The sequence below is a fragment of the Schistocerca serialis genome, chromosome 2 (assembly GCF_023864345.2).
Source record: "Schistocerca serialis cubense isolate TAMUIC-IGC-003099 chromosome 2, iqSchSeri2.2, whole genome shotgun sequence".
Lineage (NCBI taxonomy): Eukaryota > Metazoa > Arthropoda > Insecta > Orthoptera > Acrididae > Schistocerca > Schistocerca serialis.
In genome coordinates, this window is record NC_064639.1 from 526,679,909 (window position 1) to 526,703,457 (window position 23,549).

At 38.6% G+C, this 23,549-nt stretch overlaps 1 protein-coding gene across 2 annotated transcripts in view; it reads right to left on the minus strand.

Moving 5' to 3' along the window:
* Positions 1-23,549, minus strand: part of LOC126457491 (nucleoprotein TPR) — a 287,885-nt gene that overhangs the window by 162,737 nt on the left and 101,599 nt on the right. For both annotated transcript variants that reach the window (XM_050093792.1, XM_050093791.1), the window contains exons 15-18: positions 22,398-22,599; positions 17,829-18,102; positions 17,005-17,250; positions 13,691-13,960 (exon numbers count right to left, since the gene is read on the minus strand). In XM_050093792.1, the coding sequence (XP_049949749.1) occupies positions 13,691-13,960; positions 17,005-17,250; positions 17,829-18,102; positions 22,398-22,599 (992 nt within the window). The remainder of the gene's footprint in view (positions 1-13,690; positions 13,961-17,004; positions 17,251-17,828; positions 18,103-22,397; positions 22,600-23,549) is intronic.

Sequence of the window (23,549 nt, forward strand, 5' to 3'; positions counted from 1 at the left end):
CAGAATTTCCTCTCCAACCTCAACTCCTTTGGTTCCACCAGATTCACCTGGTCCTACTCCAAATCCCATGCCACTTTCCTCGATGTTGACCTCCACCTGTCCAATGGCCAGCTTCACATGTCCGTCCACATCAAACCCACCAACAAGCAACAGTACCTCCATTACGACAGCTGCCACCCATTCCACATCAAACGGTCCCTTCCCTACAGCCTAGGTCTTCGTGGCAAACGAATCTGCTCCAGTCATGAATCCCTGAGGCATTACACCAACAACCTGACAACAGCTTTCGCATCCCGCAACTACCCTCCCGACCTGGTACAGAAGCAAATAACCAGAGCCACTTCCTCATCCTCTCAAACCCAGAACCTCCCACAGAAGAACCCCAAAAGTGCCCCAATTGTGACAGGATACTTTCTGGGACTGGATCAGATTCTGAATGTGGCTCTCCAGCAGGGATACGACTTCCTCAAATCCTGCCCTGAAATGAGATCCATCCTTCATGAAATCCTTTCCACTCCACCAAGAGTGTGTTTCCGCCGTCCACCTAACCTTCGTAACCTCTTAGTTTATCCCTATGAAATCCCCAAACCACCTTCCCTACCCTCTGGCTCCTACCCTTGTAACCGCCCCCGGTGTAAAACCTGTCCCGTGCACCCTCCCACCACCACCTACTCCAGTCCTGTAACCCGGAAGGTGTACACGATCAAAGGCAGAGCCACGTGTGAAAGCACCCACGTGATCTACCAACTGACCTGCCTACACTGTGACGCATTCTATGTGGGAATGACCAGCAACAAACTGTCCATTCGCATGAATGAACACAGGCAGACAGTGTTTGTTGGTAATGAGGATCACCCTGTGGCTAAACATGCCTTGGTGCACGGCCAGCACATCTTGGCACAGTGTTACACCGTCCGGGTTATCTGGATACTTCCCACTAACACCAACCTATCCGAACTCCGGAGATGGGAACTTGCTCTTCAATATATCCTCTCTTCCCGTTATCCACCAGGCCTCAATCTCCGCTAATTTCAAGTTGCCGCCACTCATACCTCACCTGTCATTCAACAACATCTTTGCCGCTGCACTTCTGCCTCGACTGACATCTCTGCCCAAACTCTTTGTCTTTAAATATGTCTGCTTGTGTGTGTGTGTGTGTGTGTGTGTGTGTGTGTGTGTGTGTGTGTGTGTGTGGGCGCGCGCGTGCGCGCGCGCGAGCGAGAGTGTATACCCATCCTTTTTTCCCCCAAGGTAAGTCTTTCCGCTCGCGGGATTGGAATGACTCCTTACCCTCTCCCTTAAAACCCACATCCTTTCATCTTTCCCTCTCCTTCCTTCTTTCCTGATGAGGCAACAGTTTGTTGCGAAAGCTTGAATTTTGTGTGTATGTTTGTGTTTGTTTGTGTGTCTGTCGACCTGCCAGCACTTTCATTTGGTAAGTCACATCATCTTTGTTTTTAGATATATTTTTCCTACGTGGAATGTTTCCCTCTATTATAACCATTATATTAGAGAGAGGGAGAGAGAGAGAGAGAGAGAGAGAGAGAGAGAGAGAGAAATAGGAAAGTGATCACTGTGGCACAGGTCACTGTAGCTGTATCACTGTATTAAGGGGGCGAGATGCTCGGGCTGCATACTGTTAATATTGTTGGTGGAATACAATCCTTTGGCATACTGAAATGTGTTGCAGCACCATAGTTAAGCAGACAGACCTACTGTTCTGAAATTAATTGCTCTATTAATTGGCTCCTGCATGACATGGTTCCTCTAGCCCACTGAGGTAGAAAAGAGTGGTGACAAATGTTCCAACAGCTCCATTAACTTGTGATGTATAGCTGCATCTGAGGCTAGACAGATATTAAAAACTGTTACCCTAACTGACAGGTAGGCCCAAACAGCCATAGCTTCCAACACAGTTGTCACTGGCACTTGCTCGGCGATACTGTCAGGGTATATGAGTGTGCCGACTCGCCCAGATGCCTTCTTGGCATTACCGTAATTTTTACAGCAGGATGCATAATTTTCAAAAATAGGGACTTGGGTTTCTAAGAACTAAGTCTTCTAAAGAGCCACACCAATTGCAGAGTAAATCGCCATTAATTAACGGAGTTCAGTCAGGTGACAATGTTAGCCGTTACAGTTCCATTGGGTAAACATAAAATTGGGATATGAGAAAGTGGCAAAGGGGACATGGGAGTATGAATTACTTTGCATCCGAGTCATGCTCCGCCTGAATGTGAGAGTCCTTAATCGGTATTAGTAGGTTCATCCTCAGGGGAATGGGAACTACATCACCTGGAGCAACAAAATTTTTCAATTTGTGCTTCTTGTCTCTGTAGCTTGTAGCCTTTGACACTGATAGATGGTAGACTGCTGGTGTGTTTCATCCTGGAAGTGGGGGCACTTTGGCACTATTTGTATTCACTGAAGATGACAGAGAAGGGCAAAGCATCTCCAGCTGCACTGAAGGGGTGGTTACCAACAGTGCTGCGGGTTTGGAGGTCAAAGGAGCTAACTTCCCCCACCTCCAAATGAAAAACAGGCACTGACATGTGACTAAGAACAGGAGTTGCTGTTTGAGACCTTATCATGCTAGGTGTGGATTTGACACAATGTTTGCAAAATATGACGACATATTGATTGGGTAAAGTCTTTCAAATTTTTTCTTAGTGTCTTAATAAGATAGGCAATCAATTGTCTAATATTCCTGGACCATTTTTTCCTTCTTGAATACTGGACTTGTTGGTGAATGAGGTGGTGGTTTTCTGGACAACTTACACATGTTGTCCTTTCCCACATACCACAAAAGGCCTCATTAGTACAATGGGAGGACATGTGTCAACCTAGCCTCTGGCAGCTGAAACTTACAGTAGGAGGAAAACAGGATTTAAAATCACACCTATGAACGATGACTAACTTTCTCACACAGGGCATTTCCATTGAAGGCAAGGACGAAAGGTCGAGTGTCCACCCTATCATTCTTTAGTCCTCCCCAAATTGTAGCACTTGATCCTGATGGAAAATATCATCTTGAATCCTATTGAGTATTTTGAGGAGAGATGGTGACTGGTATATCCCTGAGCTTGTCACAGACCTGAAGGGCCTGTGATTGGTTAGCATTCAAAGTTTTGACCAACAGAGATGCCCTTCTTATTTTCTGTTTTGCAACAATTTCTTTAAATATATCCACAATATTTTCAACAAAATACAGTGGCTTTGTTGGTGCAGAAGATTCTCCATCATTTCTGAAGCACACAAAGAACTTTGTGAACTATCTACCTCTATTTCTCCTTGCCCAATTCTCATTCTGTGGTGTGGCCAAAGATGGAAATGCCATGGGGTTCAGCCTTTGCATTAAAATCTCTCTTTCTATCTGTTGAGGCAGCCCTCCTGGCATGGCCATCAGTATGGTTGAGTCTGATCCATTTCATTGTAGATTAGGCATAGAAGCAATTGTCTGGAGTCCAGTGTCCCTGATCAGAGAGGCACCTACTCCTCGGCAGACAAGGGGAGATTACAGTTCAGGCATCAGCAGTGCCATCGCTTTGTTGTCAGGGAGCCACAACTGTGAGGATGCATGACAATCCACCACAACAGATTGGTTACAGAGTTAGATTCTGAGTGCAAAGATAAATCCATTCTAACAGTAGGTGCAGATCACAGTGTACAGTGCTCCTTGTATGGTGAACTTCCACAGGTGGCCCTCACTTCTGTGAAATTTAAATAAGTTAAACCCTCAAAGCGTACCAAAAGTAATTAAGCAAAAGAGGCAGAGGTAAAGGCTGTGAAATGTGTTAAAACTGACTTGAAACCTAATAATAGCTTTGTCATCAATGTAAAAGTTTGATTACATATAAGACTCCTTTTAGTCATTCTCTTGTGACAGGCAAGGAATAACTGTGTGTCTATTTTTGACCCAGATACCACAGAGGAAGGCATGAATTTCCAATCAAAGTTCTCTTGCTTAGTGATGACTAATTAGATCAGGGTCAGCCACATAGTGCAAAGCTTCATGTGTGCGCAGCATGCTGCCTGCATGCTGTTCAGCACTACTTTGTCCTCCTTTGTATAGTGTGACACTTCATTCAGCAGTGTGATGTAACACTTTCTTCCACTATCCAGTATGGTTTATTTTGGTCAGCATGAATTTCTTCAGTTCAGCAGAATCACTGTGTACACTATGTTTATTCTTCATTAATTGTTTGAGGTATGAAGGAAGTTCACAGACCCACTGACTGTTTGCACAAGAAGAGGAAATCTAGTGATCATTGTCTAAAGGCTTTAAAAATGAATTGGAGTAACAGAGGAGAAGGATGAGAACTCTCAATAATCGCATAATCGATAGGTACCGTAAATTTGCATGGAAATGGCATTACAACACCATGCAGAAAGAACTGAAAGATTTAGTTGACGATGAAATGTCTAAAAATTAAAATGATCAACAAATGATTTATACGGGATTTGCTGTTCTGTACATGAAGCTGCACTGTGTATTAACAGAGTTGCCTCAAGTTTCCCCGAGTGAAACTACCTGATACTTCTCTGATTTCCAGACCAGTTATGACTTTTGATATCTCACAAGTAAGTAAAGATACAAGTTGACAAAAAATGTAAGGACTCCTGTATTTCACCCCTGTGTGAGTACTAACATCAACATCTCCTGTAATGAAATGTTTTTAGATGGAGAAAGCAAGTCCAATGGTATGTGTGTCATTAAGACCAATGTTGTTATTTTATTTCAATAAAATGAAACATGTTTGGTGACAATTTCCTTGGAGTCACAAGACAGATTTAAAATACCTTCATTGATTTCAGAAATAACCTCAGAAAACCATAGGCCTCTTAAAAGAAGTGTATAACTCAGAGAAGAGTTGTGTAAAGCAAGACTATAGGAGACTGCCAATAAAATGTTGTTTCTACTATGTTTGCTATTGACGGTTATTACTCACTGTTTCATGTCTATTATTTTACAGGTATTGTGTGATTTTTCTTTTGAAAAATATATGGGCACATAGCATACAAACTGCCAGCGACTGCCACAATTTTCTTCTTATCATCCATACTTTCTGATACATAAATTACTTTTGAAGTGCCAAAATGTACTAGAAATGGCCAAATGAAAACAGTATTTGGTCAAAGAAAAACCTATGTTTCTCGTGGAATTTTAAACTACTATATGAGTGAGTGCAATATTATGGAAATGAAAGAGGATGTAGATGAAGAAGAAATGGGAGATTGCAGAGCACTGAAAAACTAGGCCCCGGGGGTAGACAACATTCTATTAGAACTACTGATAGCCTTGGGAGAGCCAGCCTTGACAAAACTCTACCATCTGGTGAGCAAGATGTATGAGACAGGTGAAATAACGTCAGACTTAAAGAATATAATAATTCCAATCCCTAGGAAAGCAGGTGTTGACAGGTGCCAAAATTACCGAACTATCTGTTTAATAAGTCATTGCAGCAAAATACTGACACGAATTCTTTACAGATGAATGGAAAAACTGGTAGAAGCTGACCTCAGGGAAGATCAGTTTGGTTTCTGTAGACATGTTGGAACACGTGAGGCAATACTGACCCTAAAAATTATCTTAGAAGATAGGTTAAGGAAAGGCAAACCTACATTTCTAGCATTTATAGACTTAGAGAAAGCTTTTGACAATGTTGACTGGAATACTCTCTTTCAAATTCTGAAAGTGGCAGGGATAAAATACAGGAGCAAAAGACTATTTACAATTTGTACAGAAATCAGAGGGCAGCTATAAGAGTGGAGGAGCATGAAAGGTAAGCAGTGGTTGGGAAAGGAGTGAGACAGGGTTGCAGCCTATCCCCGATGTTATTCAATCTGTATACTGAGTGAGGAGTAAAGAAAACAAAAGGAAAATTTGGAGTAGGAATTAAAATCCATGAATAGACAGAGTCTTGAAAGGAGGATATAAGATGAACATCAACAAAAGCAAAAGAAGGATAATGGAATGTAGTCTAATTAAATGAGGTGAAGCTGAGGGAATTAGATTAGGAAATGAGACACTTACAGTAGTAAATGAATTTTACTGTTTGGGAAGCAAAATAACTGATGTTGGTCAAAGTAGAGATGATACAAAATGTAGACTGGCAATGGCAAGGAAAGCATTTCTGAAGAAGAGAAATTTGTTAATACCGAGTATAGATTTTAGTGTCAGGAAGTCTTATCTGAAAGTATTTGTATGGAGTGTAGACATGTACGGAAGTGAAACATGAATGATAAATAGTTTAGACAAGAAGAGAATAGAAGCTTTTGAAATGTGGTGCTACAGAATAATGCTGAAGATTGTATGGGTAGATCACATAACTAATGAGGAGGTACTGAATAGAATTGGGAAGAAGAGGAATTTGTGGCACAACTTGACTAGAAGAAGGTATCAGTTGGTAGCAATGTTCTGAGGCATCAAGGGATCACCAATTTAGTATTGGAGGGCAGTGTGGAAGGTAAAAATCATAGAGGGAGACCAAGAGCTAAACACACTGAGCAGATTCAGAAGGATGGAGGTTGCAGTAGTTACTTGGAGGTGATGAAGCTTGCACAGGATAGAGTAGCATGGAGAGCTGCATCAAACCAGTCTCTGGACAACGGGCGAATGAAATAGGAGTTTACAACTTTGGAATGATATAAAAATTTCTGGAGGTAACTTACAGAATTGGTAGATGTGTCATTTTGTAGCAAACAACCTCAACTTTCACATACAAATGTCCCAAATGTCAATTTTGGTTTGATGTGACTACCAATTGTAAAGTCGCAAAACATCCCCCCTGATAATCAACATCTCCCCACACTTGTTGCAGCAAATCTGGCGTAGCTTGTGCAATGGTAGAATAGGTTCTATTTTTCAAGTCGGCTAAACTGTTTGTTAGGGCAGAAACATATACACAGTTTTAATGAAACCCCAGAGAAAGAAATCCATTGGTTTCAAGTCTTGGGAGCACGGTGGTCATGCGATTGGCCTTTCATGGCCAATCCACCAACCTGGCAAGTGACTGTCAAGGAAACATCAACTTTCATGAGGAAATGAGGCATTTCAACCTCTTGCTGGTAGTAAACCATCCCATCTCGGTCATCTTCATTGATCTGTGGATTTAAAGTTTTCAAGCGTTTTCAGATACACAACACCAAAGACAGTTTTCTCCATGTCGAAGGGCATTACACTTTCAATCTGCTAAGGGCACAAAACACATTAGCTTTGGGGCTGTCGTGAGTGTGTTCCATGGTAGCATGTGGATTTTTGCTGCCTTCTTATTCTACTGTTGTGGATTTTCATTATGCCACTGATATGAAATACACCGAAACACATGGCAAGCACACTCTGCACCAGTGAAAGTAGCCATTTTAACTGTACACTACGCTGGCATTCCTGGTGGCGCAATGAAGTACTGATGGCCTACATGAATCAAACTTGAGGTTATTTGCTACAAAATGATACATCTATGAATTCTGTAAGTTACCTCAATAAATTCCTATATCATTCAAAGTTGCCAAGTTTTTTTTGACTCACCCTACACAATCCTGTCAGAAAAACTAATGAGCAAGCAGGCAATGCTAGGCGCATGTGGACTACCCATTTCGTAAACCATTGGTAATAAGCATAGGTTTTAAATTTTTATTATTACTATTAGCGTACGCTCTTCAATTGTGGAACAGCAAGCACCAATAACTTAACAGGACCTACAGCTGAGTGTTAATAGAAGAAACACAGCAGTCTTTTGGAGTTCATGTCAGGTGCATTCTGTAACTTGCCGATTAATGCACAAACTTGATAACATGTGTCAGTATTTTGGGCTATGTTTCTGATGACAATATTCTTCAAGACGTACTCATCAACTGCCTTTTACTACGAAACTGAAATTAAATAAATGTGACGTGTGTATAATTTACAAACAGTGAAACCCCTCTTTTTACACTCTTCAATAGTGGGAAATTACGTTTTAAGTACATACATAAGCTTTATATTTCATCATCATATTGGTAGTTTGTACTTTTTGGCAAAATAAATGAATAAATTATAGATCATTTTAATTTCTTCTGGTGATTTTTCCCCCCATCTGGTTTTCTAGTTCACAAATACATTTGGAAGTTTTGATGTCTACATCAAAAACTTAACAGGAGTCCGAAAGTGGTTACAAGACCTGGACATAAGCTACATACATGTATACAAACTTCAAATCATAAAACTTGCTTTGTAAAAATAAATTTCTTTAAGAAAAATATGCAAAATTCAGGATAACAGCTGACAACGGATTGTGCTGATTGATTACATAAGCTGGCACATTCAATGACAGAACTGTGTTCTATAAATGTTACTGTGAAGTTCAACGTACATAGATACATAGCGCATAATGAAATCTAAGTCTATATAATTCTGTAAGACATGATACAGAGTGGAATATGCAGTTAAGTTTTAGCTGTGCTGACACACCTCATCCTAACCTGCACATCAGAAATCAGGACATTCGAAAAAAGCACCCCAAAAGTGTGGGATTATTGTGACTCTATTTAAATAGTTTAGGCTCTGCTATCAGTTCTTAGCTAACCATCACTTCAGTAATTGCTATATGCTATATATTACAACAAAGCTGTACATCATTCCCAGTTTGTTAACATTCTCCTTCAAATCTAAGTTGTTGCATTTTTTATGAAATAATATGCCAAAAATTCCCACATACTTCATACTTTTTTGGCTAGAGATACCACATCTATGACAGTTCAAATGTAGTTCATATACTATCTGGAAAAGGTGCTACCATAGGGTCATTCCATGTCAATTCAACCAATTTGAGAAAATGTTCCAGCTGATAGTCTCAGATTTGGCTGAAATTTAGCACACCAATGCTACCAAGTGTGGAACACTCATGTGCAAAATTCTCAGTTCCCCTGTCAATTATTTCCAGAATTATGGCTCGTGAAAGACGGTGGCGTGACCTGGACATTGCAACCCGCATCTGGCAATCTATCTTCAGACCCAACTTCAGGTCTTAATAACTTTGGAACTATTCCGCACAGTCCAGTCAAATTTTTACAACCCAGTAACATCCACTTAGAGAACACACTCTATGAATCAAAACACCAACAACATATTTCTGAGGGAAAATAAAAAATTCCAAAATGTGATTAAAAAATGTAATATGTTAAAAGGTACATATTGTAGGTGCCCTCTATGCCAAATATAATTTACTCGAAAAGGGTATAAATTTTTTTGTGTGGTAAGCTTAATGTGGCCTAAGCACACACAGAACTCATCTTGCCCATATCAGTCACACAAACAGAGTTACATGCACACAAAAATACAAAAATTACCTGAAAAACACGGATTTCTAAGTGTGGTAGCACAAACGGGACAAGTGATATCCAAGCCAAATTTCAAACACTGCATAAGTAGACCATAATATAATATGTGGCAAAATTTCAACTTGTTATTGCACGGCATTTGTGTATTATAAAAGTTGACAGAGATTTATTTGGTTACGTTTCTTTTAACACGATTTAGCAAGTAATAGTGATGATGCAGACAGCTTGTTTCAGATAAGGCTGCAGCAATTGTTGGGAACCATTAGGCAACAGAAAGTTAAATAATGGTAGTTTTCAGGGACAGAGTGAGTCATTGTTAGGCAGGAACAACAAAGGAAACCAGCAACAATTACAGGTTACTCATGTTTTTAATACTTTAGTTCAGGCTGGTCAGTACTGTTGTGGAAAGTCAGTATGGAGGCAGAAGAGTGTATTAATGGTGCTTTTGTTCAAACAAGTTGCAAAATTGGTAGAGCACAAGCATCTGAATGTCATAAAACAACATATGGAACAAAATGTGGCATTCGCTTTGTACTGTATGAATCAGACCAAGATTTGTTGCTATGGAGATCTGGGATACACCCTGTGGGCACAAGAAGTACAGTTCCAGGAAACTTTAGTGTTTGTTATCATCATATGAAAGTGTTTCTGGATAAGTATTCTTTCCTACAAAGAAGTTGTTTTGATCCATTTCGGTGATCCATTTCAGATTCATAAGAAGACAGTGAAGAGAAGCCTCAGAGAAACTGATATAAAATCAGTATTGAAAGTGAATTAGTGCATGGGACTTAACATGAAACCAGGACGAAAGTTATGTTCCAGGTGTGTTACACTGCTAAAAAATGAAGAATATTCTGATAATTTATATGACAGTGACAAAGAGTATCAGCCACTTACAACCACAGCAGATGAGCAATTAAATACTTCAGTGACTGCTCTTTGTTTGTCTCCCATGAAGACACACAAAGTTGGGAAGAGAGACAGGTCCAGCTAATGGTAGAAGAAAACTACCAGAAGCTCAAATGGAATTAAAACACAAAATAGCTGACACACTAATGGTGGAAGAGGAAGAACTATCTGCTCCAAAGGAACAGTAATCATGCCAGAAATGCTCTGATTTGGACAAAATTGTGCACGATTTGAAAGAAAAATGTGCCATATTCACACGCCAGAAAATTAGTAGCTATTCTTATCCTTGCACCTTCCAGCTGCTCTATTGACTACACTGCAAAGGAATTCTATGTTTCTACATACATGGTAAAGCAAGCCAGGAAAATAAAAGCAACCCAAGGAGTGCTTCCACAACTTCAGCAGGCTCAGGGTAAGCAACTGAGTTCAGAAATAAAGGTGCTAGTGTCGGAGTTTTATGAAAATAATGACTACAGCCGAATAATGCCTGAAAAAGAGACTATGTAACGGTGAAAATGGGAAATGTACGTGTATAGATGCAAAAAAGACTGTTGCTATGCAACATATCAGAACTATATGTAGAATTCAAGGAAAAGTATCCAAATACCAAAGTAGGTTTATCATCTTTCTTCAATCTTCGGCCAAAATGGGTTGTGCCTGTAAGTGCAAGGGGCACACACAATGTTTGTGTATGTGAGACCCATCAAAATGCTAAGCTAATATTTGATGCTATAAAGGATTCTGGTCTGGGTTACAAAGGTGCAATGAAGCTGCTAGTGTGTGGCATCAGTTCCTACCAGTACATGATACACAGGTGTGAAAAGTGTCCTGGCTGCTTATCTCCATTTTTGTAAGGATAATTTGAAACAAGATGAAATTATAGTAATACTAGACTTCTCTGAAAATTATGCATTTATAGTTCAAGATGCCATCCAAGGATATCACTGGGACAACAGTCAAGCAACTCTCCAGCCATTTGCGATTTACTATAGAGGTGAATCAGGTGATGTGTCTGTCATGAACCTGTGCATTTTTAGTGACTGTTTAATTCATGATGCCATTGCAGTTCATGCCCACATTCGCACTGTCACGGCATATGTGAAAAAAAAAGCTACCTCACATACATTTTGTGAAATACTTCAGTGACGGGGCAGCTAGTCAGTACAAAAACTGTAAAAATCTCAAAAATTTATGCATGCATTACCACGATTTTCAGATTCATGCAGAATGGAATTTTTTCACAAGTCATGGTAAAAATGCATGTGATGGTATTGGTGCTACCATTAAGCGCATGGCATCACAAGCTAGTCTGCAGCACCCTACAGAAGGTCACATTCTAACACCTCTTCAATTATTTACCTGGGTACAGAAAAATATCTCTGGCATACAATCATTCTATGTTTTGAAAGATGAGGTGAAATCAGTCGAAGAGTTGCTAAGAAGCAGACTAGAACACGTCAAAACTGTTGCAGGCACAAGGAGCCATCGTCACTTCTCTCCAGCCGACTCTGACAATGTGCAGGTGAGCAGACTGTCCGGTTATAACTATAGGTTCATGCACAACATGTGTCTTCACAGTGTGTCTGACTCAGGATTCAGAAGCAAAAGCACCAACATACAACCAGGTTGCTAAGTTATTGCTGTTTATGATGACAAATGGTACTTAGGATGTGTTGCAGAGTGCTGTGAAGCAGAAGGTGATGTATTTGTGAACTTCATGGCACCATCAGGACCAGCAAGATCATTTCATTGGCCTCGTTTGGCAGACAGGTGTTGGATTTCTTTTGAACATATTCTTATGACAGTTCCAGTTCCTACCACAGTGTCAGGAAGACAGTACAATTTGCCACTCAATGTACAGAGTACAGTAGCTAAAGTGTGGGAGAACTTCTGTTCGAAGCACAATCGACTGGTTTTTAGCAGTTAAGGTGCAGTAAACATTAATGATAGGTTGTGTTAATCTGTCTATATGTTGTTGCTTAGTGATTAAACAGTTGTGGGAGAGGATAAGAACAGGCAGAACAGTTAACGATATGTTTTTACAAAACTGTGTTGTGGAACAATGGCCCATCACCAAATACATCTGTCAACTTCCATTGTACACAAATGTCTTGCAATAACATGCTGAAATTTTGAGATATATATCATTATGGTCTACTTATGCAGTGTTTCAAATTTGGCTTGGATACCACTTGTCCCTTTTGTGCAACCACACTTCGAAAATCCATGTTTTTCAGGTAATTTTTCAATTTTTTGTATTTTCACGTGCATGTAACGCAGCTTTTGTGACTGTTATGGGCATGATGAGTACTGTGTGTGTTTAGGCCACATTAAGCTCACCACAAAAAAATTTATACTCTTTTTGAGTGAATTATATTTGGCATAGAGGGCATCTGCAATATGTACCTTTTAACGAATTACATTTTTTAATCACATTTTGGAATTTTTTATTTTCCCTCAGAAATATGCTGTTGGTGTTTTGATTCATGGAGTATGTTCTCTAAATGGATGTTACTAGGTTGTAAAAATTTCACTGGACTGTGTGGAATAGTTCCAAAGTTATTAAGACCTGAAGTTGGGTCTGAAGATAGATTGCCAGATGTGGGTTGCAATTCCCGGGTCACGTCACCTTCTTTCACAAGTCGTAATTCTGTAACTAATTGGCAGGGGAAACTAATACTTTGTACACGAGTGTTCCACACATGGTAGAATTAGTGTACTGAATTTCAGTCAAATCTGAGACTATGAGCTGGAGCCCCTGGTTGAACTGACATGGAATGACCCTATAGCTCTCATTTATTGTTGCCAACTTTGCTTATAGTTGGATGGCACTGAAGTCTAAACCAAACACTTGTTTGATAATGCAACTACAAACATCGCTGAACACAATATAGCTATTGTTGGGTTGGCAGTGTTGTGAAACAAAGCACTAGGGGTATGAATTGTTCCTACTTTTTAACAACTTCTTCAGATTCCATACTAGGGAACTCAAGAGTACATGAAAGCTTTTGGTGTAGTGTTAGTAAACACTACTTTAAAGCCAACATCTTGTCAGCATCATTGTAAATCTCAATTATATTCCACCCTACATTTAAATTGTTTCATTAAGAGTAAACATCAGGAAATTTAGAATTACACTGATGTAGGTAGTAATTGTTATGCATAACATACAGAATTTGAAGGGACTAATTTTAAAAAAAAGTTATATACAATGGTAAAATATTAATTCCAGAACATAAAAATAGGGTTATACTATACATAAAAGGATGACTCATGTGATCCAAAGCCACAGCATGGCCAAATTTGCCATGAGCAATCCATCCCATACCAGCTGATCACAGTGGTCAGAAGTACCAGCAAATGTTCATTGCAAAAGTAGATTTTTAAAACAACTTGCTAATGGAATTTATGATACGTTCTACACAATTGAAATTAAATATAGTGAAACCAGGAGAAAACAAACCTTCCGCACTAGTTCAGCATGCTTTGAAGCGCTAACAACTGAAGCATCATCATCCTGTTTTTTCTCCGACTGTGAGCTGCGCACTTGATTCAATTGTTGCTCCACATTTTCCAACTGTGCCTTCAAACGTAGATTTTCACTACGTAGAACATCGAATTGTCCTACTGCAATGTCCTTCTCACGACGAAGGAATTTAATGATCTTCAGAAGTTGATTAGAATTATGCTCTGCAGCTTTTTCATCCATCTCTGGGACATCACCAGGTGTCTGCTGTACAACAATGAGAAAGTAATAAAGATTTTTCTCATAATTTCAGCTCACGAATAAAGACAACTATTCTATAGTTCCAGCATTACTAGTAAAAGTAATGTTAATTCACAGAAAGCTCTGTGCAGAAGAATATTTCAAAGCAAAACAGTAACAAGGATTTTATTGGGTTGTTGTTGTTGTTGTGGTCTTCAGTCCTGAGACTGGTTTGATGCAGCTCTCCATGCTACTCTATCCTGTGCAAGCTTTTTCATCTCCCAGTACCTACTGCAACCTACATCCTTCTGAATCTGCTTAGTGTATTCATCTCTTGGTCTCCCTCTACGATTTTTACCCTCCACGCTGCCCTCCAATACTAAATTGGTGATCCCTTGATGCCTCAGAACATGTCCTACCAACCGATCCCTTCTTCTGGTCAAGTTGTGCCACAAACTTCTCTTCTCCCCAATCCTATTTAATACTTCCTCATTAGTTATGTGATCTACCCATCTAATCTTCAGCATTCTTCTGTAGCACCACATTTCGAAAGCTTCTATTCTCTTCTTGTCCAAACTATTTATCGTCCATATTTCACTTCCATACATGGCTACACTCCATACGAATACTTTCAGAAATGACTTCCTGACACTTAAATCAATACTGGATGTTAACAAATTTCTCTTCTTCAGAAACGCTTTCCTTGCCATTGCCAGCCTACATTTTATATCCTCTCTACTTCGACCATCATCAGTTATTTTGCTCCCCAAATAGCAAAACTCCTTTACTACTTTAAGTGCCTCATTTCCTAATCTAATTCCCTCAGCATCACCCGACTGAATTAGACTACATTCCATTATCCTTGTTTTGCTTTTGTTGATGTTCATCTTATATCCTCCTTTCAAGACACTGTCCATTCCATTCAACTGCTCTTCCAAGTCCTTTGCTGTCACTGACAGAATTACAATGTCATCGGCGAACCTCAAAGTTTTTATTTCTTCTCCATGAATTTTAATACCTACTCCGAATTTTTCTTTTGTTTCCTTTACTGCTTGCTCAATATACAGATTGAACAACATCGGGGAGAGGCTACAACCCTGTCTTACTCCCTTCCCAACCACTGCTTCCCTTTCATGTCCCTCGACTCTTATAACTGCCATCTGGTTTCTGTACAAATTGTAAATAGCCTTTCGCTCCCTGTATTTTACCCCTGCCACCTTTAGAATTTGAAAGAGAGTATTCCAGTCAACATTGTCAAAAGCTTTCTCTAAGTCTACAAATGCTAGAAACGTAGGTTTGCCTTTCCTTAATCTTTCTTCTAAGATAAGTCGTAAGGTCAGTATTGCCTCACGTGTTCCAGTGTTTCTACGGAATCCAAACTGATCTTCCCCGAGGTTGGCTTCTACTAGTTTTATTGGGTAGTCCCAACAATTATCTACCTCAGTGTCTGAGAGATTCTACAGAACATCTGTTTATTCCCTTTTCATGTTAAGATTTGACAACATTCCCCAGACTTGAGAGCTTAAATTGACATCAGTAATACATTTTTAAATCAACCTCAACGGAAGCATTATTTTCTTTACATTATGGTACCTGGCTTGAGTTCTACACCAAGGAGTACACAAGATGGTGCGGTGGTCATCAGTCTGAAGACTAGTTTGATGCAGCTTTCCAAAGTCTTCTATTCTGTGATAATCTCTGTAAAATTACTGCAACCTAACACCATTTGAACCCACTTACTGTCATCAAGCCTTAGTGGTAGTCTACAATTTTTACCCCCCCCCCCCCCCCCCCAACTCTCTCCATTACTAACCTGATGATTCCTTGAAATATTTCTTTTAGATAAGTTGGGCCACAAATTTCTTCTCTCTCCCCAATTTGATTCAGTGCCTCCTGATTAGTTACCAAATCTACCTCTTAAATCCTCAGTATTCTTCTGTAACATCACAATACAAAAGCTTCTAGTCTCGTCTTGTCTGCACTGGTTATCCTTCATGTTTCACTTACACATTACGCTGCACACCTCACAAAGACTTTCAGAAAAAGACTTCATAATACTTACATTTATATTTCTCATTTTATATTCTTTATATTTTGCCAACATCAGTTATAGGAAAATAGCGAATCTCATCTATTTTTAGTCTCATATCCTAATATTCCCTCAAGCATTGTCTGAATTTATTCAACCACATTCCATTATCCCTGTTTCACTGTTGGTGATGCATATATTGTAACATCTTTTGGAAACATAATCCATTACATTTAACTGATATTGCAAGGCACCTGCCATCTCTGACAGAATTAAGTCATCAGCAAACAAAGTTTTCATTTCTTCTCCTTAAACTTTAATTTCACTGCCATATTTTTCTTTTGTTTTCTTTAATGTAGAGGAGCATGTAAATCAGTCAATAGTTTCTTCAACATTAACAGGCATAGAAAACTATGTCTACAGGACGAGAAACCATCTACTAATATTTCAGGGAGGCAAAATAAGCACAAAAAGGCAGCTCAAGGAATTCTTGTGTTTCTTTCTGATGGCAATTTAAATCTATACAAAATACCAATAATAATAATAATAATAATAAAACTGGAAGCACAAATAATTCTTTTTCAGTATCAAGTGACAGATCATAATATGAACAACTGAGTACCCAGTGGTTTATGAGACCCAAATGAAAATTAAAACAGCTGATTCCAGGTACAGATAGAGTGAAGACAACATAACAGAAGAATTAATGGCAAATTCTGAAAGACAGTCAACAGAGTAGACTACTGTCGACAAAAACTAAAAACCCTTTCATTCTATGTTGCAGTGATTTATTATTTAAGGCCTACTACAGTTTACAATTGTTCATTTGAACATTTTCATCATTTCCATGTTGTCATTTTAGCAATCACAATTATAACTTTTAGCACATCAACACTTTAATAGTAAATTATTCATGTGGATGTATACTGAACTACAAATAAATTGGGAACAGTGAAATAACCCAGCACATAAATGTCATTATACTCACATTGAGCGAGTGAATAAAATAAATAAATAAATAAGTAACTTCAATAATGATTACCTGTCCCTTTGCAATTGCTAGCTGCTGACTGAGTGCTTCTACTTGGTCATGCAATGCCGCATTCTGTGAGTCTAGTCCTGCAAGGCGATCCTGTAGTTCATGCACTTGCTCACGCAGAAGTTCCAACTGTCGTTCACGACCAGAAATACCTTCCTGTAATTTCATTTCTGCTTGTTCAGCCGATGCACGGAACTGACTCACTTCTTGTTCAAGTGAGCTAAGCTGGTTACGTACTGATGTAAGCTCCTGGAACAGTAATTTTGAACAGTTAAACAGTCTTTTCAAACTATGAAGAGATTAATTTTTCACAATTCTGAACTGAAGCAATGTATAAAATGTGTTACAAACCTCTCTAAAAACCATGCACTGTTAACAAAAAACATTTTCATGTAACTATACAAATTAGGAAGATAAACTGTAATACATAATGAAACGATGACAAAAGCCTTGTTCCTTAATCAAAGGAGATAGGAAAGAACACTGAATCAAGGACAGACAAAAAATCAGAAAGCAAATGTAGCTTCTGAAATACTCCACATAGCTGTTCTGTATATCATAACAGAACTAACTCTCACTCTCTCTCTCTCTCTCTCTCTCTCTCTCTCTCTCTCTCTCTCTCTCTCTCTCTCTCTCTCTTTCTTTCTGCCTCCCTCCCTCCCCCCCTCCCCCTCCGTGTGTGTGTGTGTGTGTGTGTGTGTGTGTGTGTGTGTGTGTGTTTGACTACATCATATCGTGCTGACTGCAGAACAGTAATTTTTCAAACTACAATGTACAATGTATATTACAATTCTTGCTAACAGTATCCAATATAAAACAATACACACCTGTAGATGCTGTGAGTGCAACAGCACTTCTCGAGCATACTTCTCCTCTGCAGTCTTGGCTGCTTCCTTCTGAATTTCAAGTGCTGCTATAGCCTCTTCCAATTGTGACTTCAGCTTAAGCAACTCAGGATCAGTATCACCTTTTGCTACAAGTTTCTCAGTCTTCACAACTTCAGGAGCTGGTGGAGGTGCTGATCTTATTTCTGCAATTTCCTTTTCTAATTCTTCTACCTTCTTGTGCAGTTCTTGTTCTTTTTCTGATGCTTCTGACAATCTATATAAAATAGAGGAAAGTTATCAACTTTTTTCTTTCATTTTGAAATATACACACAAAAAATTAGCTCTCTTCCTTCACCATCAATGAACCATCTCAAATAGGGAAGTAAATACTGTTTGAAGCATAAACAAAAAATATTTTCTTTTGCTTCCACTTTTATTATACAAATTGTCAACAGATCCTCATGAAACAATGTTTACATCAGTAAGCAACATACGCCATCAATACGTAATTACCATTTCATCATTCTTTCTTACATTATTGTCATCACAAAAGCCTGACAACATAGACCAAAGTCAGTTGAACAAATGTAAATTCATAAGGTGGCATCTGCTAAGGAAGTGGAAGTGTATTTGACTGCAATAGGAAATTGTGCTGGATTTACCAGACAATACACAAGCTGTTGTTTATGGTCATTTGTTTGACTTAACATCCCACTGACAGTGCGATCATCAGAGATGGAGCAAAGGATCGAATTACAAGAGGATTTGAAAGGACAGATTTTATTGCTGCAATTATTTACTTATTCTCATAAACAAAACTGCTACTGCAACTGAGGATACAAAAAAGAAACATGCTGAATACTTCACAAGAAACGAGACAGATAATCTACACGAAACTATAAACCTATCAGTCTTCTCTCTATTATGCGCAAGAATCATCTCAAACTGAATAAAAAAAACTCTGGCGGTCTACTACTGCAGGGATCCATCCCTACTCTACGCCTGCTCCTAACCCCTTGTCTCCTGGGCCATATCCCTGCAACAGACCTAGATACAAGACCTGTCCCATATGTCTTACCACCACCACAACCACCACCAACAACAACAACAACAACACCAACACCAACCAATCTGGTTAAAGCTTTCACTTATCTCAACATAAGGCAGGGTTACCTGTGAAAGTAGATTTACACACAGATTTACACAATTATGCTTCTTTCTATGTGAGCACAACAACTAACTAGCTGACACCCAACAAAGTGGCCAAGAGGCAGCTGGACCACCCAGCTGCTGAATATTTTGCCCAATACGTTTCACTTCAATGACTATTTCACAATCTGTGCCATCTGGATCCTGCCCATCAATGCCAGAGTTTCTGAACTGTCTAGGTAATAACTATCCCTGAAATATATCCCATTTTCCCTTAACTCCTCTGGCTTCAGCCTTCACTAGTCTCTGTCCTTCATCCACCTATCCCCTTCCCTGTTCCCATTCCAGCACTACACGTGTTTTTCCACAGGTTGTGCCACTATTAATCAAAAGTAAGGTGGCAAATGTTGAAACCTATAGACCAGTTACCCTATTCTCATCAGTTTCAAAAACAGTAGAACAAAGACAGACTGGTGAGTTACCTGAATTAATACTACCTACTTAATGTATCACAGTTTTTCTTCTGGCGCACAAAAAATATAATGTCTGTCAAAACAGAGTTTACAAAATGGGGTACTTAAAGTTCTTGCTGGAAGGTTTTTCACACTGCCGCCCCAAAATACTACTAAATGAACTAAAAATAATTCAAAAATAATTCTTTAAAAATTGTTAAAAATGATCTCACTCATTCCTGGGAAATAAAGAGTTCAAAAAGTAGACATAGCTCCCACATTAGATAACGCCACATTAGTTTGTGGAACTATTGTCAGATCCCAAACTTGTCAAACATACAGCCACGGGCAGCGCAAACGTGTGCAATACCACAGGGCAAGCTACTATCAAGTCGGATATAATTTCTGGACTGCATGTACAGCCAACATCACTATTTTTCCACTGAATCTTTTTCTATTCCTCTGGAACGTCAGAACTCACTATTTTCCAACAAATCTTTTTTGGCTGCTCTGGAGCATCAAGAGATACATTCTACAGATTCTCTAGTACCACCCGCTCACCCACTCACTTCAACAAATTTGAAACCATTTGTACAGAACCTAGCTTCAAGATATACCACACTCCTGTACTTATAACACTGAACGCAATTTTCCCATTTCCCCTTACGTATGTTCAATATTAATTAAAAATCACTGCTAAATTCAGTTTTTGGTTTTCTTGTTACATTCCTTTAATACACTTCTCATAACTATTAAATTGAATAAAGCTGGTACACACACACACACACACACACACACACACACACACACACACACACACACAAAGGGAAAAAAAGGGGGCGAGGCCCACCACGGTCCATCGGTTAACACAAATGTTCCTCAGTGGAATAAACTGACTGATATAGTACATATGTTACAACATGGACCTCAGATTTGGGAGGATAGAAGATTATGCTCCGCCTGGCCATAATGATCTAGATTTCCTGTGTGTTTTGTAAATCATTCTTGGCAAATGTTCAGATGGTTTCTTGAACAAATTCACAGCTGGACACCTTTCCTGTCTGCTTCTCTTTATAAACACATATATACTCATATTCCTTTGTACATGACATGTTTTCTTATATTATGCTTACACACGTATAATAATTGTAAAATTTTCCTTGTACAAATAAATTGCTGACACACAGAAAATATGCACAAGCGGTCTGGAAGAGCCCTTTACCCAGCTCTACTTGATGATTCAGTAAGATGTTTTTGCTGTCAACTATCACTTCCTTTTACAAATATATGAGAAAAATATAAAACTGCAATAGACAAATTAACTTCACTCTGAAAAAGCAACAATTTCTTTTTGTATGAACCTGCATTTTAGATCTTTGCTTTTGATGTCTTAATTTCTGCATCACCAAATATTTCTGTCTGACTCCTGTTGTTTTATCTACAGCTGGAATAGTTCGTCGTCATCTGATGGAGTTGAAAATCCACTGATGAGAAAATAAAAAGTTAGTGCAGGAAACTAAGGAAAGAGACCTTTCTCTTTTATGTAAAAACATTAAAATAAAAAAGTGGTAAATTGTGCAGACAATTCAAATGAACAGTCGCAAGTTCAAAAATGCTTCATTCTCATGTAAATTTTAGTAGTAACACCAAAAATTATCGTTTTCACTGGGGACTGCAAATTACTGTGGCATGGTAATTGCTCTTATGAAAAAAACTTCAAAATTTATATTAACATGAAACTGTTATTCAGTTTACATTTTCATTCAATCATTCATAAGTACCATAGAATGCATCAAGTAGGAGAGCTTTTAGTGATTTGGAACACGTCAAAGTACACACTGATAAAATTGCAACTCTTTCTCCTTATTAACTATTGTGTGTAACTGATAAGCAATTTCAATGGCTTGCCCTGAAACCTTGCAAGCAATTCAGAGAGGTTCTCACTCACCAACTGCACACAGTAGATAATAATAAGAAATTTTACTCCTCTCTCTCACTGGGGGTTCGTACCAAACAATTCTTTCTGTCTTACAATTTGAAGTGTCCCCCACCCCTCGCCAGCCTGTGTAACTTATCTAGAATTAATAGTGATGGTTTTATTGAACAGAAAACAGTATCTTTATGACAAGTCAAAAACTCTCATAGTGTTTAGGTCTGAACTGTAATAACACTGATTTAATTAGTAGCTCCATGAATATATGGGAAAACCGGTTTGTCATTTTATGTCAGTTACGTTATCATTCTCTTTTTAGTTATTCTTATGGACTCCACCTAGCTTGTATCTGCATGAATATACTGTATTGTGCTTCCTCATTTTAATGTCAATGTTACGTTGTAATAGCTCATTTCATGGATCAATCGAAGAGTTTTTGTGATCGGAATTAGCTGGCTTGGTCGCAGTTTGTTTACCCGCCATCATGGCCATTTCATTTCACTGAGATAATTACTATTTGTATTTATTACATAGAACATGCTCGTTTTATCTTGACGAATCCAATTTGTCAAAGCAAACAAAAATTGAAGCACTTATCATTTTAAATTTCTCAGTTACAGAATTTTTAACCAAGCCAGTTAATTCCAAAGGTAAGGCTTCATGCTCTAATTACTCAGTTACAGCATAAAAGAAATGTATTTTACTGTAAAACATTTGTTATGATCAATTTCAAGATAGTTTTCCCTCTCAGTTATGTGACTGACATTTGATGTGATCTGAAACCACAATGCACTAATGAAGCAGTCCAATTTTGAATATTATTTAATCTGAAAGATTTTGTTCTTCCTTCTCCACTCAGATAGCATGTAGCATGCATTAAAAATTCTTTCACACAATGTCTACCTGGTAAAACATAGAAGAAGTATTTTAACACAGATCATCATAACACTTTACCACAAACACAAACCCTCCCCAAATGTTTATCATTAAAACATGCTGCAAAAATTACAAGGGCTCTATCACAGCACAACCTACCTCTTGTTTGCAGCTTCTAGTGCTTGTTTTTTTTCATCAGATAGCTCCTTTACACGCTGCTCAAGTGCCTCCGAAATATCGCAATACTTCTGCATGTGTTCTTTTGCTTCAGCCAGTTCCTTCTGTGCAGTGGTTAAGCTATTGTTCTTCGAAAGCAGTTGTAGGTCTAGATCTTTAATTCTGCTTAGCAGTTCCTTAGTTTCTGCAAATAAAATGTACACAGTGATGAAAAGCTACACAAACACTAAGACCCACTTACTTCCCACATCTTTGATAAGAACTGTAGCATACGCTGATGACTTCTTTCTTTTTATGCATCCAACAGCCATGACTCTCAACAAATAATTGTGGCAAACTCCTTGACATCAGGAATGAGCGATTTTCATACGTGAGACTCAAAGTAGCACCACAAAAATAAACAAATATGTAACTTAAAGGAAGACTTATTTGGGGCCCACTGATTAAAATAAATCAGGTGATAATTCAAAGGTATAAGGTCAACAGGTGTTTAGGTGTGTACCTAGACAAACACTGGAGATTCAAGGCCCACATAGAACATGTAGCAAGGAATAGTAATTGTATAATGAATAAAATTATTAATATGGTAAAAAGGCAGTTTTAATTGCCCCTGGATGTAATTAAAACACACCTTGAGTCTATACTGACTACAATTTTGAACTACAACGCCAATGTTTGGGCGCACGGTTGTCACTGTTCAAACTTGCTGTTGCAGTGAGGAAAGTATGGCAAGGAATTCGCTATGATTAAGAGGAACCTTCAGCAACAAATTTACAGGTGTAATAATTACATTAACATGTGTATGTCACTCTGGTTTTACACATAAGAAATGGGGCTGTCATCTACGAGCTGAAGGAAAAACAATACAAAAACACACACACACAAAATCTTGGGTAACCAGCAATAAATTCATTAATAATGAAGGATAGCACAGAGATGAAATTTCTCTGGCAGAAGGACGACAAAATTTCAGTTTCTTTCTGATGTAAATGATCGGCTACAGATAACACATTCTGAGCCGAGCAGGGGAATAGTCCACTACCTTTCTGGACATGTTGTTGTTGTAGTCTTCAGTCCTGAGACTGGTTTGATGCAGCTCTCCATGCTACTCTACCCTGTGCAAGCTTCTTCATC